This window comes from Carassius gibelio, chromosome B10, assembly GCF_023724105.1.
Source record: "Carassius gibelio isolate Cgi1373 ecotype wild population from Czech Republic chromosome B10, carGib1.2-hapl.c, whole genome shotgun sequence".
NCBI classification, from domain to species: Eukaryota; Metazoa; Chordata; class Actinopteri; order Cypriniformes; family Cyprinidae; genus Carassius; species Carassius gibelio.
In genome coordinates this window covers 19,998,529-20,011,922 of record NC_068405.1, presented here as the reverse complement: position 1 = coordinate 20,011,922, position 13,394 = coordinate 19,998,529, and the positions used below count along the sequence as shown (strand labels likewise).

The 13,394-nt window shown below is 35.3% G+C and overlaps 1 protein-coding gene and 1 long non-coding RNA gene across 3 annotated transcripts in view; one reads left to right on the top strand and one right to left on the bottom strand.

Moving 5' to 3' along the window:
- The window catches only part of LOC127966026 (immunoglobulin superfamily member 5-like), a 7,648-nt gene extending 154 nt beyond the window's left edge, over nucleotides 1–7,494 (top strand). The window contains exons 2-10 of one of the 2 annotated variants that reach the window (XM_052566809.1): nucleotides 999–1,070; nucleotides 1,770–1,840; nucleotides 2,545–2,853; nucleotides 4,181–4,462; nucleotides 4,757–4,876; nucleotides 5,081–5,108; nucleotides 5,219–5,304; nucleotides 5,624–5,673; nucleotides 6,296–7,494. In XM_052566809.1, coding sequence (XP_052422769.1) covers nucleotides 1,798–1,840; nucleotides 2,545–2,853; nucleotides 4,181–4,462; nucleotides 4,757–4,876; nucleotides 5,081–5,108; nucleotides 5,219–5,304; nucleotides 5,624–5,673; nucleotides 6,296–6,355 — 978 coding nt within the window. In that variant the 5' untranslated portion in view covers nucleotides 999–1,070; nucleotides 1,770–1,797 and the 3' untranslated portion in view covers nucleotides 6,356–7,494. Of the gene's footprint in view, nucleotides 1–803; nucleotides 1,071–1,769; nucleotides 1,841–2,544; nucleotides 2,854–4,180; nucleotides 4,463–4,756; nucleotides 4,877–5,080; nucleotides 5,109–5,218; nucleotides 5,305–5,623; nucleotides 5,674–6,295 lie in introns of those variants that run through there. The other variant, XM_052566808.1, reaches the window with a different exon arrangement.
- Nucleotides 2,352–13,057, bottom strand: LOC127966027 (uncharacterized). Its single transcript, XR_008155531.1, has 4 exons — nucleotides 12,831–13,057; nucleotides 12,593–12,636; nucleotides 12,398–12,497; nucleotides 2,352–2,688 (listed from the first exon to the last, which is right to left on the bottom strand). It is a non-coding gene; the product is annotated as an uncharacterized LOC127966027 (long non-coding RNA).
- Nucleotides 13,058–13,394: the final 337 nt, after the last annotated feature.

Here is a 13,394-nt window from a genome sequence, read left to right as displayed (position 1 = left end):
TAATAATTTACGTGATTTATTCCACCGGCAAATTTTCTTGTTTTAAGCATACATTTTGTTTAAGATTTATGCAAATATTTGAAATCAATGTTGAATATTTTACCCAGTTTTGCTTCAAGCAAATTTATCCTTTAAAGGATACTTTCTTTATTTTTATTTAAACAAATATTTCTACGTTTTAATAATCAGGGAATTTTACAGTTCACAAAAAAGCTTCGTTTTTTTCACAGAAAAAATAAATAAATAAAAATAACAGCAACTGGTAACGCAGTGGTGATCGATTTGATTCTCAGGAAAACTCAAAGCAGTACAGATGTATAGCTTGAATGCTTTGTAAGTAACTTTGAATAAAGCCTTTTAGAAGTATGTTTCTCACCTTCGTGCATTCCACGTAAGGGTTTGGTTTGTTTTACGCATTTGACTGAGTAGCTGGTAGCACAAACCTAGTCATCTCAAAGTTGACTCAATATCATTTGTATTCTTTGTAGTGGGTGAAACCAAATACAATGTTTCCAGGAACCACAGCTCATGGGTTATAATAGAATATATAATAGAACATAACCTGTTTGCGTACATCCTTCTGTGTACACTGTACTTGCAGTTGATTTGCTCAATAACCCTAGATTTTCTGGAAGGCTTAATGTCGGTACACCTTCAGAAAGTGAACATCGCCTGTAGAAGTGGCTTTGTACAGATACAGTGGTAGAGATTTGATATATATCGATCAGCTGAGCTCCAGGAATGACTGCTGTTGACATTATCAACCGTTTTTTTTTTTTTTTGTGAAACTAGGTGTGTCTTTCAAATTTGAATCGAATACTTTCAAGCACAGTCTTATGTGAACCTTAACAGATGGTTCACGGGTTATGTGCTCCAAAAGTAATATTTTGATAGACAGGCCACCTTGTTTGACATGTCAGTGTGACGTCAAATCCTCACAAGATCTGCAGAGATATGCAACATGACTGGAAACCAGCTGAACTCTGGCCTTTCTGTAGGCTGACAGGTGATACAGATGATCTGATGAAGGAAGACTTGGGATTGTTTCTCGATGAATGGACTTTTATGAGGTAAGCTGTTGTTCAGGATCTTATTATAATAACATTTAAGTTCACAAAATGAACATATGTGTTAAAATCTGAAAGCTAGTACCTGTGTACTATGTTCTATGTATGTTAATTTTTAAATTAGAATATTAATTCAAAATAAGTAAATAATAAAAATAACTCACATGAATACATTACATTTTAAGTTCTTCCAAATTTCACATTTCACAGTATTACTGTATACTGTATTTTTGATCAAATAAATGAAGCCTTCCTAAGCATCAGTGTTTATAGGTATAAGTGGTATATTTATATTATTTGTTATTTTAATTTGAGTTATAGTTGAGTAATTGTGCTAATTAAAATTTTAACAACTTTCCAAAAAGAAAGGGGAAAAAGGAATTATTCCAAACTTTTGAGTAGTAGTGTAAAGCCAATAATTATTTTATAATATAAGTTCATAATATAATACAGAAGCATTTTAGGAAATGTTAGTAATGTTAGAAACATTTAGAAAAGCCTTATAATATGTTTGATTATCAAATAGAAATAGTTTGAATGACTCAGTGAGCGAATGACTGGAATGTCTGAAAGCATACACACAGTTTTCATGTCAAAGACACTTGAAGACAATAGACGGAGCATTCTGATCATTTCAGGGTTGTGTCCCATCAGTCGCCCTGCCTTGTTTCACAATGATGTGCATTTATTTTGTGGCTGTAGATGCTGGTGTGACGATAACTGAGGAAACATGTATGTTTTTAGACTGGGTCTTTTTCTTCTGGTCACTACGGGTGAGTTTTCATTTTATCAGGGTGCCCACTGCATCTGCACGCATCAAAAACACACACTTAGAAAGTATATTAGTTTTGTTTTCCAGTAAAACTATCGCAAAATATCTTTAAAACAAGTCTCAGATGGATGAATGGTTAAGTAAAGTTGGTTAAGTTTTTTTTTTTTATTTAATTTTTTTGAGTGTGGAAGTATCAGAGAATTAAAAAATTGTGGAAATGTCACTGAAATTAATGCAATCATAGAAAGTAATGGGAATTTCTATGGGAATTTAGACCGGGGCAAGTTGTCACACGTTATTCCAGTCAGTATTTCTCAAAATAGTTTTATATTTGATTTTGTCACATTAAATGAATTAAGTTGAGATAATCAAGTCAGTTCAGAAATTGTGCAAAACATATGGCAATATATTGGATGAAAAGTATTGGATGATATTGGATTAAATATTTTATTTAGCTTTATTTATTTTGGCCATTTTAGATAGGAGGACAAATTTCACAAACATTTACTGCTCGAACAAAAACACCCAAAACCTATCTGGGCAAAATATATTGCGGGGGTGGGGGGGATATACCCCAAAATATTCCATAATGCTCATTTACTTTAAACATGATTTACAATGAGAGAAAAAAAAAACAAGAAACCATGCTTTGAATAACTAGATCTATCTGTTTGGAATAATTTGTTACTTGTGTGTCGCCTGCAGTGACCTCCAGTCAGGCGCAGCTACAGCCTCTGAATGCAGCGGTTCTCCGTGGTTCGAAGGCTCAGTTCAACTGCAGCACAAATCAGCCCCCATCCACCATGACCTGGACGGTCAACGGACGCTTGGTTATCAGCATTTCTGCATCTGGGGTGTTAAATAGCACAGATCGTGTTTCTGTCACAAACTTCACAAAGCCTGGAGATTACAGATGGGAGTTTTCAATTAGCAACGTGCAGAGAGACGATGCGGGTGAAGTCACCTGTCAGGTTTTGGGTGGAGCGGCTAGCAAGGCCACACTGTCTGTACAAGGTGAGCAGTGTTCTGCCATGATTCATCTCCACTTGTTAATGCCACATGACGTAAAATGTGTTGACAACACATATATATGATGATTTGATCATGATTTGCATGATTTGATCTCTCGTTGTTATTTTACTCTCAGTTCGTCTCTTGTACAGGTTGCCTTTGGGTTTACAGTCAGTATATTAAAAGGCTCTGTGTTAACTACTGCTTTTCAGGTGCAAAGCCTCATCCTTAATGATTTTTGTCATGGTTTGAATGTTAAATTACACTCTTCAACAGCGCCTACCTTCTTGCTTCAGGCTTCCTCTTTGAGCCTAAATGAGTTCCAGCACATACATCCATATGCTGATCTGTTTTACAACCTTTAAGCATTACACAGCAATTGTATGCATGACAGAGCGTAAAATTAGACTAGAACATTCCCAGAGACGGTCTCCTTAAATACATCTGCACTAACTAATGCCCTCATCAGCACTAAAACAACCTTTGTGGACCAAATAAGCATCTATCAGCTAAATAACAGAAGTCATTGTTCTCCTAAACACACTCCCTAATAATTTCACATTCATGGTCCCAAACCATGCACCGATTTGCTAAGTCAAAGATCTCAAAAGGAACTATATATATATATATATATATATATATATATATATATATATATTCTTTTTTTTTTTTTTTTTTTTTATGTAAAAATATTTGACTGATTTATATTTTTCCTTAAATTGATTTTTAAATAAATTGAAAGTAATTTAATTTAGGTTTTGTTTTGTTAGATGCATGATCCACATTTTCTTCAAATATTTACACCCTTTTACAAGGTTTACTTTAACTGCAAGAGATTATATTGCCATTTCTGCTTGTTTAATTTCGATCGGAAATCTTATATTATTATTTTTAATCTATTTAGTATTAGACATTTCAGCTTGAAAATGTATCAGCGGTAGACATAACCACAGACTATAGCAGAGTATCGCACCACAAAGCATGTATATTTAAATAATGTCTTCATTCTTTGATGCAGTGTAAGTGAAGATCTGTCTGTGCTTTTATGATGGACCACAAAAAGTACAAAGTGCAACACAAAGCATAACCAAAACTGAGATGTTATCAGCCCCACCTGTAAGACACTGCTTTCACCTGTCCTGCTGTCCCATGGGAAATTATCCAATTACATCTCAAAGTGCAGATAATCAATAATAATCTACTTCTTAATTAAAGCGGCCCATGTTTCACGACAGGCCCAACCGTCATTAAAGCAAACGCTCAAATCCATAGTGATTAGGGCAGACTCAGAGTGTGCGTTCAATGAGATAATTCAGCTGTTCTTTTCCAGAACGTGGCAGCGTGGGGATCATAGGTGGAAATCAGACTAAAACGGAAGGCGCTCAGACGGCGTTCCAGTGTCAGGCCGTGGGATGGTTTCCTGAACCCAACGTGTCCTGGTCTGTTGATGGAGTGGCATATTCCTGCAACACAAGCTCTGTAACACAGGGAAACCTGTTTAACTCCAGCTGTACGCTGCCAGTCACTGCCGTCAAAAGCTCTTCTGTTCAGTGTCTGGTCAAGATACCAGCCCTGAGCACACCGGACAGCAGCACAGTCTTCCTGACCGTTGGTAAGAATATTAAACATGCTCTAAGTGATCAACAAATACAGAAGATCACATTCTAATTTCTATTCTAAGGATAAACACAAACAGAATCAGAATTCTAAACTTAGCACAACAATTTAAAATGGGGTCACCCATAAATCAGAAGAATTACTTTCAGCAACAGCTAGAGGGCACTGCAAACACCAATCCAGACACATGAAGTTTAATTTTATCATTAAAGCTAATTGTATAACTTTGCTGTCCTGTTTGGCACAAGATGAAGAGGAAGCATGATTTCTTTATTTCTTTCTTTTCAAGTAAAGCTTGCTAAAATAGACCAGACGGTGTTGATCGCGGTCACTGTGGCCTTCAGTGCTGCGGCTCTGTTGTTTCTAATCATCTACGGAATTTTTTTCTTCTGCAAAAGGAGGAAGAAAAGTGAGTAATTGTTATGATGAATCCCATTTTTTTCCATTGCAAGCCAGATTATTTGCAATAGTGCATACCACGAGAAGTGCTTTTTGCAGCCAGATTGTGTTGTTAAGCTAACTGGAACTAGCTAACTAGCCAAGCATCTTAAATTATTGATGTAATTCTGGAGTTAAATTGTAAACTGCTCATTTTTTTGTCTCTTTTCTATAGAGTCAAGCTATCAGGAGGAGCTCAGGAGGTGAGACATGAGCTCCAGTGTGTCTTTTGAATTTAAGAGTGCTTGAAAAGGCACAGTAATGTGTAATTGAGGAAACATTTTTTTCAAAACCTTTATTACTCCTGTTTCAGGGCACGAATCCAGTCCCAGAATAGGACGCCTGCCACAGAAAATGTGCGAGGACGGGACAACCGAGGACATAGAGACAGGCATGATGGTGTGTATGCCTAAACAAACATACATAGGGGTATCATCCTATATATATTCATTTCTTATTTGATCAAAAATACGGTAATAATGACAATTTAAAATAAACCAAGCAAAACTGTAGTGTACTTGACAATACCGAAATTTCAAAACTTCAAAGATACAAATAAGTGGAAAACAAAGAGCAATTGATTGCATTCACAATAAAAAATCTGAACGGGCATTGTTTTTGCACAAAAGAATTCTCATTTTCATTTCTTTTACTGACATCTTTTCTAATGTAATGATTCAGGAAAGCATTAACTATCATGTGTTTCTCTTTACTGCAGGACACACCACTGATAGAGTCTGGTACACAAACCACTCTAACAAACATCAGGTAATACCTAAAATTCAGTTTAAAGCCAACATGAAACCAAAACTTCACCTATTCACTTCCTTAACACACATTTATGATCTTGTTTTGAGCAATTCATCAGTACACACAATTTCAAAGAAAAATGATCTTTATAATCTTTCATCAAAATGAAAACAGATGTTTTTTTGTTGCAGGGGCATTGTTAGGCACAATGCAAAGCAGAGTTCCTAAAACCCCTTTAGCGGTTATAAATTCACTGTAAACCAAAGCTTTTATAAAACGGTTATTCCATATACGTAGTAAGGTTTTCTAAAATAAAATGTTGCAAATAAAGTGTACTGATATTAATAGAAACAGTATTCTTTCACCAAACAATGAGTTCCTCAGAATCAGTTGTGTTTGCAACAAAGTGGTTGCCAAGCAACAGACAAAGGTGTTTGTTTTGTAGAGTAATTTACAACAGTTTCAAAGGTGGCTCAGCCAATCAGAATCAAGGACCTGAACTATCCATTTTATAATGTCACATAATGGAAGTAAAATGTGTTGTGAGCACCTTTCATGTTGAACTGAATATTTCAATACACTTCATAAGCTTGCATATTTGCCAATGCTCCAGATCTTATACACATCTTTGGTTTTTCAGATGCCTGGTGACTTTTTTGATGATGGTCACAGTAACCACAGCCACATGACCATGCTCTAGAGACTAAATCTGTCTAGATGTTGGACTCCACAGACCCCAGGTGTTCTGGCTCTCTTCTTCTCTCTTGTACATAAATCATCATTTTAGGATTAAATACAGAAAAATGAGAACCTAAAGGATTTCATATCAGCACTTATGGTGATCTGTTTCACCTCAACTGGATCATTTATTGGAACACGGAAGGATTTTCTTGGTGGTCTCACTTTTGGACCCCACTGAACATTGTGGATAATCACCATCAGAGCATGTTTTGGGGCTTTAACAGATAAAGTGGTCGGAATGAGGGGGGTCAAGGGGTTGGTTAAGATCTGCCGGAAATCACTTGTTTACATAAACCAATATGACAAAAGTGATGACTCATTTTAAAGTCCTTGCATGTGCATAACGCATTCATCAGATGCTTGCATTTCCACAGCAGGTTTGTTTAATTCAACATCTTCCCGTTTTCTCCAGAATCATAAGATCATCAGCATATGGCACCACACATCCCGTGAGAGTATTGCTTCCTGGTTTTATAGCTACTTACAACTAAAAGCAAAGATTTTACATCAGAAGTGTTTAGAGAAGATCATCTTGTGTGACGCATCATGCTTCACAGAGCAGGATGCTATTAAACAATTCATCTAAACCACTGATTTTTACTTCCCCACAGAGGGAAACTACTTAAACTCCAAAATGGCATAATAGAATGAAGTGTCGTGAAATGGACTGGAACTATGTGATCCTTATTAATACATAAATCAGTCATCTGACCTTGTGTTTCATGAATTTTAAGGGCACTTTAATCCATAAAATGGAAAAGAATTTTGAACAAATGTTTTTAAAACTGTTTTAATGTATAGCAAAATAGATTTGCCCCCCCCCCCACAGTTTTATGATTTTCATCCCTTTTTTTTTTTATTATTTAAGCATGAACCTCACTTTTTATGCTTAAAAAAAGGAACAAGGAGAGATAAGAAGAATGTATTATACTTCATTCTAAATTAATTTTACATTTTTTTTTATTTTTTTTGCTACTCAGTCAGTTTTTCATTTTAAGGATGTTTCTATATATTTTATTTTTGGGGGGAAAAGGACATATAGATAACATGTATGTGGCCATATATTATTTTGTAATAAACAACACTTTTTTTGTACAATTATTGTTTTTTAGTCCATCCATCCATCCAAGTTGACTTAATTATTCTGTTTTCAAGATATTTAAATAATGGTTTCAGAAGCCACAAAGCTGGAGAAATTTTAAAATCAATGAACAGACATATAGATAACAGACAGAAATGCTCGGATTCTCTTTTTCAAGCATTCCTTTAGTAGAACATCTCGCTGCAGTGTGCATCTGACAGTCTTATCCAAGTGATCTGCAGTAGATGTGTGTGAACATTAGTCCTCTTTCATCTTTTCCCTTAAAAAATAATGAATGCTCATAAATAAATAAATAAAGCTGGGTTAATGGCCAGCTGTAGGCTGGGATCCATTCCCCCGTGGCTTGTTATAAGCTGTGGAGTCTTCCTCTTCCTCATGCCTCACTCCACCCAGCTCTGAGCTGGCCAAGCAGTTGGTATTCTCCCACTCATTACAACCACACCAAATAAACTTCCTGTTATGTAACCAGCACTGTTTACCTCCAAGACACAGATATGGAACATTTCCAGTTTCATTCTAATAGAAGCAAAATATAATGGAGAACCCTGTGGTGAAGCGCTGCTGTAGTGATGGTATCAGCTGGTGATTTCAAAGAATACCATGGTGCTGCAAATCATGTACTGTAAAATGGCACTAAATAATTGCTATATAGCATGGTATTTACATGCTATTCCAAGGTTTTTTAAATAAGCTATAGCACATCTACGTCAGTGCTGCTCCATTCACAGTAAATGCTGAAGCACATAAACCGTTATAATTTAGATGGAGCATCTCAAACTCCAACTCTGCATATTGTTGTGAGTTTGAATTTATTATAACGTTCATCTGGGAACTCAGCACGCTCCATTTCATCATATTTTTAAGGTAAATAATTTATTAACCTCAACTGTTCACCGCGACTTCAAAATAAGTTTAATCACTCACTCGGAGTTGACACATTTTGATGCCAACATATTCAAAAACTATAATATGCTGTATGTGCATTAAACAAAATATGCTGTATGTGTGTGTATTTCTATATACATAATATATACACAATACACAAACATTATGCAAACAACTATTTTGGATGCTATTAATCACGATTAATCATTTGATCTGATTAAAAGGAGTTATAAAAATCCGACTATATATATACTGCGGAACTTCTTTTGGTACGTCACCCAAAACACCAGAATTTGTGACTCTACTGGATAAATAATAATTCATTTTTTAATAAATTATGCAAGTTCATAAAATGAATTATTTGGGATATTTTGCATTCTTTCATTTAGACATTCCCAATATTTTTCTACTCTAAATTCACTGTGGTATTTCTTTCAAATAACTGTCAGAAATAGTCTTATAAAGTCATAAAATGGCCATTAAAATCAAACCTTTTTCAAAATCATTTTCACTTCGAGAACATGGACCTTCAAAGTTAGTTATGAAATAATCAGAGAAGCGAGTAGGTGTAAAGTTCTCCATAGATCTTGGCCTACTATTAACAAACTCTTAGAATAGCTGCTTAATTCAGTCGGTCTGATTCTCCTGAAGCAAATGATCATGGATGTGAGAAGCATTAAAGTCAGTTAGACTCCACAGTTTATTTGTACACACAATCTAGTTGGATCTTTTGCTAAAGGCACTCTGGGAGTTAATGAACCACCATTGTGTTTCAGAAAAACCAGACAGAAATACGGCAACCACAAAAATTGACACACCAGTGTGGTCTTGCCAGAATATACAGTTGGGACTGAGGCAAAATTTAGGATCTAATGATTAGAGAGGAAATATCACTTTTGCACACAAACTTGCTTTTAAAGATTTATGATTTTCTCACAATAAAACCTCCAGAGAGTAGCAAAACTGTCTTATCTCTCTATATATACCAAGCCGATGGAAATGCTTCTGTTGTGGTTGCATGGTACATACTCACTTGAGACCCATTTCTGTCTGCCTATTATTTAAAATAACATGCTATTTTTGTAATTCCAGCCAAAAAGCAATGCTGATCAGTAGGCCAATGCAGAAAAAATTCATTAGAGAAATTATGTCAATTGTGGATTTTTCTTATAATGCCTTAAAGAATAGTTTGTACAGAAATGAAAATTTGGGGGTCATATGATGCGATTAAAATTTTTCGTTTCTCTTTGGAGTGTTACAAGCTCTTGGTGCATAAAGAAGATCTGTAAAGTTTCAAAGACTAAAGCCACTTCCGCCACGTGCTTAAGGTATTTGGCTAAATCACAACACACTGGATAGCTGGCCAATCAGAGCACACCTCGCTTTTCAAACTAGAGCTGTAATCGGGCCATAAAAGTTAGGCCTGACAGGACCCGAGCCCGACAAGTACATTTTGATTGACAGCTTTTTAAAAGCCAAAACCCGTTTACAGCCCGACATTATTCAAATGTGCGCACACACACAGCTCTTTTGCCTTTTGTCAAGAATGAGTCATTTATACATGTTTTAACATAATTTATTCATAACTAATGTAGACTAGACCACTTGGAAGTTGGAATAAAGAAATAAAATAAGTCCTCTGTAACATCTTAACATCTCAGCACTCTAAATAGACATAGGCTCAATTTAGCCTATAGACCAACGCACCAATAAAAACGAGTAGTTTTTAACAAATTAAATTAAGATAATTTTTTTAAATAAGATGGGTATTTGGCAATAATGAAAAAGTTAAAGGCTCCGCCGGGTTTGCTTTGCCACTAGCAGCTGACATTTAATAAAAGAATAATGGCAACATTATCGGAAATACTCTGTCCACATTATTCATTTTAGGCTCAATGAATATTTAGTTATCATTTAAAAAACCTTTACTCACAGAGATTAGGCTAAGCCTACATGTTTTGTGGAGGAAAATTATTGAATCCACTGTAGATGTCTTCAGCGCGTTCTTGCGCTCACTGATGGTGCATCATTATTCACGCATTATTCTCATTATGGTCAAAACTTTTCCACGACTCAGACTTTGTTTAAGTTGCTGGTGCAACCAAAACGTAATCGCCAAAGGCAAGCCTCCGTTTCACCTACTCGGCACCCATTTTCGCATCTTTCTTGGGCTAATCGAAACATCACATGACCGCCCGTTTCCCTCGCAAACCGGAGCGCAGTGTAAGATGATATAAAATTAAGCCCAAACCCGACCGAATCCGTCAGGTCCCATCGGGCTCGGGCAAAGATCTTCAGCTCCATTTCAGATATATGAGTCTTGTAAAAATCTATGCGTTTCAGAAAGGTGGGTATAGAGGAGAAACAATAATGTACGTGGAATAATGTATGTGGAAAATGTTTATTTTTTTTTTTATTTTTTTTTACTTAAACCACATAAACACATTTCATTACACCAAATACACAAAATAATGTTATTTTTTGCAGCATCATATGACCCCTTTAATCAACCCTTTACAGTAAATGGGTGCTGTCAGAATGAGAGTCCAAACATCACTTTCCATATGATTGAAATGTCCATCAATTAACCATAATTTCTGGCCACCGACAGATTTGTTTGTTTTTGCTTATAAACAGTGCTTGATCAGTGCAATTTTTATATTAGAAAAAGCAATATTATGGATACATTACTCAAATTATTTAACTGTAAGCAACAGAAAAATGTTTTACAAACACAAAGCTTTTCTCTTCAAAAGATATTCATTGATGGACTGAAGTCTTGTCAGTATTGTATAGATCTTTGCAATATTTTTAGCTGTTTGGGCTCTCATTCAGATGGCACTCATTCATTGCAGAGGATCCACTGGTGATGCTCATTTTTTCCAAATCTTCAAATTTTTATTTTTTGGCAAACTTTTCCATTAAGGTTTAATGTTGAGCTTAATGTGGTTGGGATTTGACCTATAATGGTGGGCTCTCATCCCATCCTTACAATCACTAATGCATCCCAAAGCCCCATCCATCCATTTTCATAAGCTCGTTAAATATATTTAGATTTGGTATATAACCAAAAATTTATTTAATGAATAGATTTCAGCTTTTCTGTCATTTGCTCCATTGACGTATAAAGACTACATTTCTGAACTGCACTGTTCTCATTGGTCTGTTTGCGATTAGTATTCATGCAGTGCATCATGTAAACCGTTTTTAGTTTATTCTACATTTTCTAATCCAATAAAAATGCAGGCATACTGTAATCAAATTCTTTCTCTCGTCAGCATTGAAGATCGGTGTTCACAACTCCACCATTTTTCGATTCAGTAATTTGCATCATTAGTTAGTAAGTGCCTATATAAACTGTATTCTACATGTTTCCATGGAGTTATTTGGAATGAGGAACAACTCTTGCTCTTTTAACAAAAATGTTCAAGCTTTCCGGGAGACCAGTAATAATTCAGGGCGATTCAGCATCACCATTTACTTCAAATGAGCCCACTGTAAATTGAACGCTCCATTACAGCATACAGCTAATGAAAGTCAAAATGAGGTGCAAGTTCATGATTTGTATTGAGGCAAATGTAAAGTCCTCACTGAATAATGTAGGATAATTATTCATTATAATGCTTAAAAATAACTGATATAATTTACATTGTTTGAAGAACAAGTGGTGTTTGACAATACAAAACTCACCACCATGGTGTTATGTGGTTGCTAACATGTTCTGAATGCTTTTTAGTGCATTCCTATGCAGTTAGGGTGTTTTGGGTGGTCATTAAGATAAAAAACACAGGCACATTCATTAAGACGTAGAGAGTATTAAAATATGCACATCATGGTACTGCATGAATCAAGTCAGAAAACATAATCACGAGTTGTTATTTCATTCAATGTGAATCAAATTAAGCATGTAGATCCACCTCTTACCATAACGGTCTCTGCAGCTTGTCAATAACATACAAACATTTCAGCTGAACTGTAAACTAAATTATACCAGATTTAAATTTTAATACTTACATATCCTAAATTCTGTCCAAAGATGATGAGATCCATAGAGAGGAAGAATCCAAATGAGGATTTAGCCTTCTGCAGTGAATGCAATGGTAGAGTCTTCAGCCTAATAAAAGATCAAAATAATGCTAAAATATAAACTAAAGAGTGCTTGATTTAGTATGATTAATGATTTAGTGTGAGTTTTATTGCAGTGCTTACCTGAATGGTGAACACAGAAAATGGTCCATCTTCTTTTCACCGCGCTAACCAACAGAAAACTGATTGATTTACAGTAACGTGAAGTTGCGTGTCTAATGTGCTAATTTACAGCTTAACGTTATTGACACAAAATCTCGCTGTGCCCGCCCGTTTAAAACGGTATTAAAAGGATAGCAGTAGGAAACATTGCTTTTGTTAATAAATGTAAGTAAAATATGATTTCAAGTAAGTTACATACCTCAGGAATCGTGCTAGAATTCCAGTCGGCGGGACATGGCGCGAGTCGTCTCCTCCGTAGTAAAAAGGTGGTTTTGACGAGCAGTTTTGACGCGAGGGTTAGTCGATTAACATAATGTAGCGATTATGATATTAATACGATATTTTACTTACAACAATACAGAAGTAAAAAGAAATGTCACGTCGCTGTCATTAAAGACTAAAAACTATGGGCTGACTGGATTCTGTTCAAAGGCCCTTACGTCACAATACCTAATTTAAATAACGGACGTCCGGTCTACATATTGTGTTAAATAATGTGTGTTAATACACAAGTTGTGTTGTTTTTTTAACTACACTAAATGTGTTAAAGAGGTTATTCTTTTCTACACATTTTTATTTAATATTGACACAAAATGTGTAAATTTAAGTGTTACACAAATTGTGTAATTTTTTAACATCTTTTGACATGATTTTTACATGATCTTGCAAGCAGATCATACAAAGATATGGAAATAAGAGTGTATATTATGAATTATCCACATAAGCCTAAAGTAATTATGAAATGCCATAAGATTGCATTGTT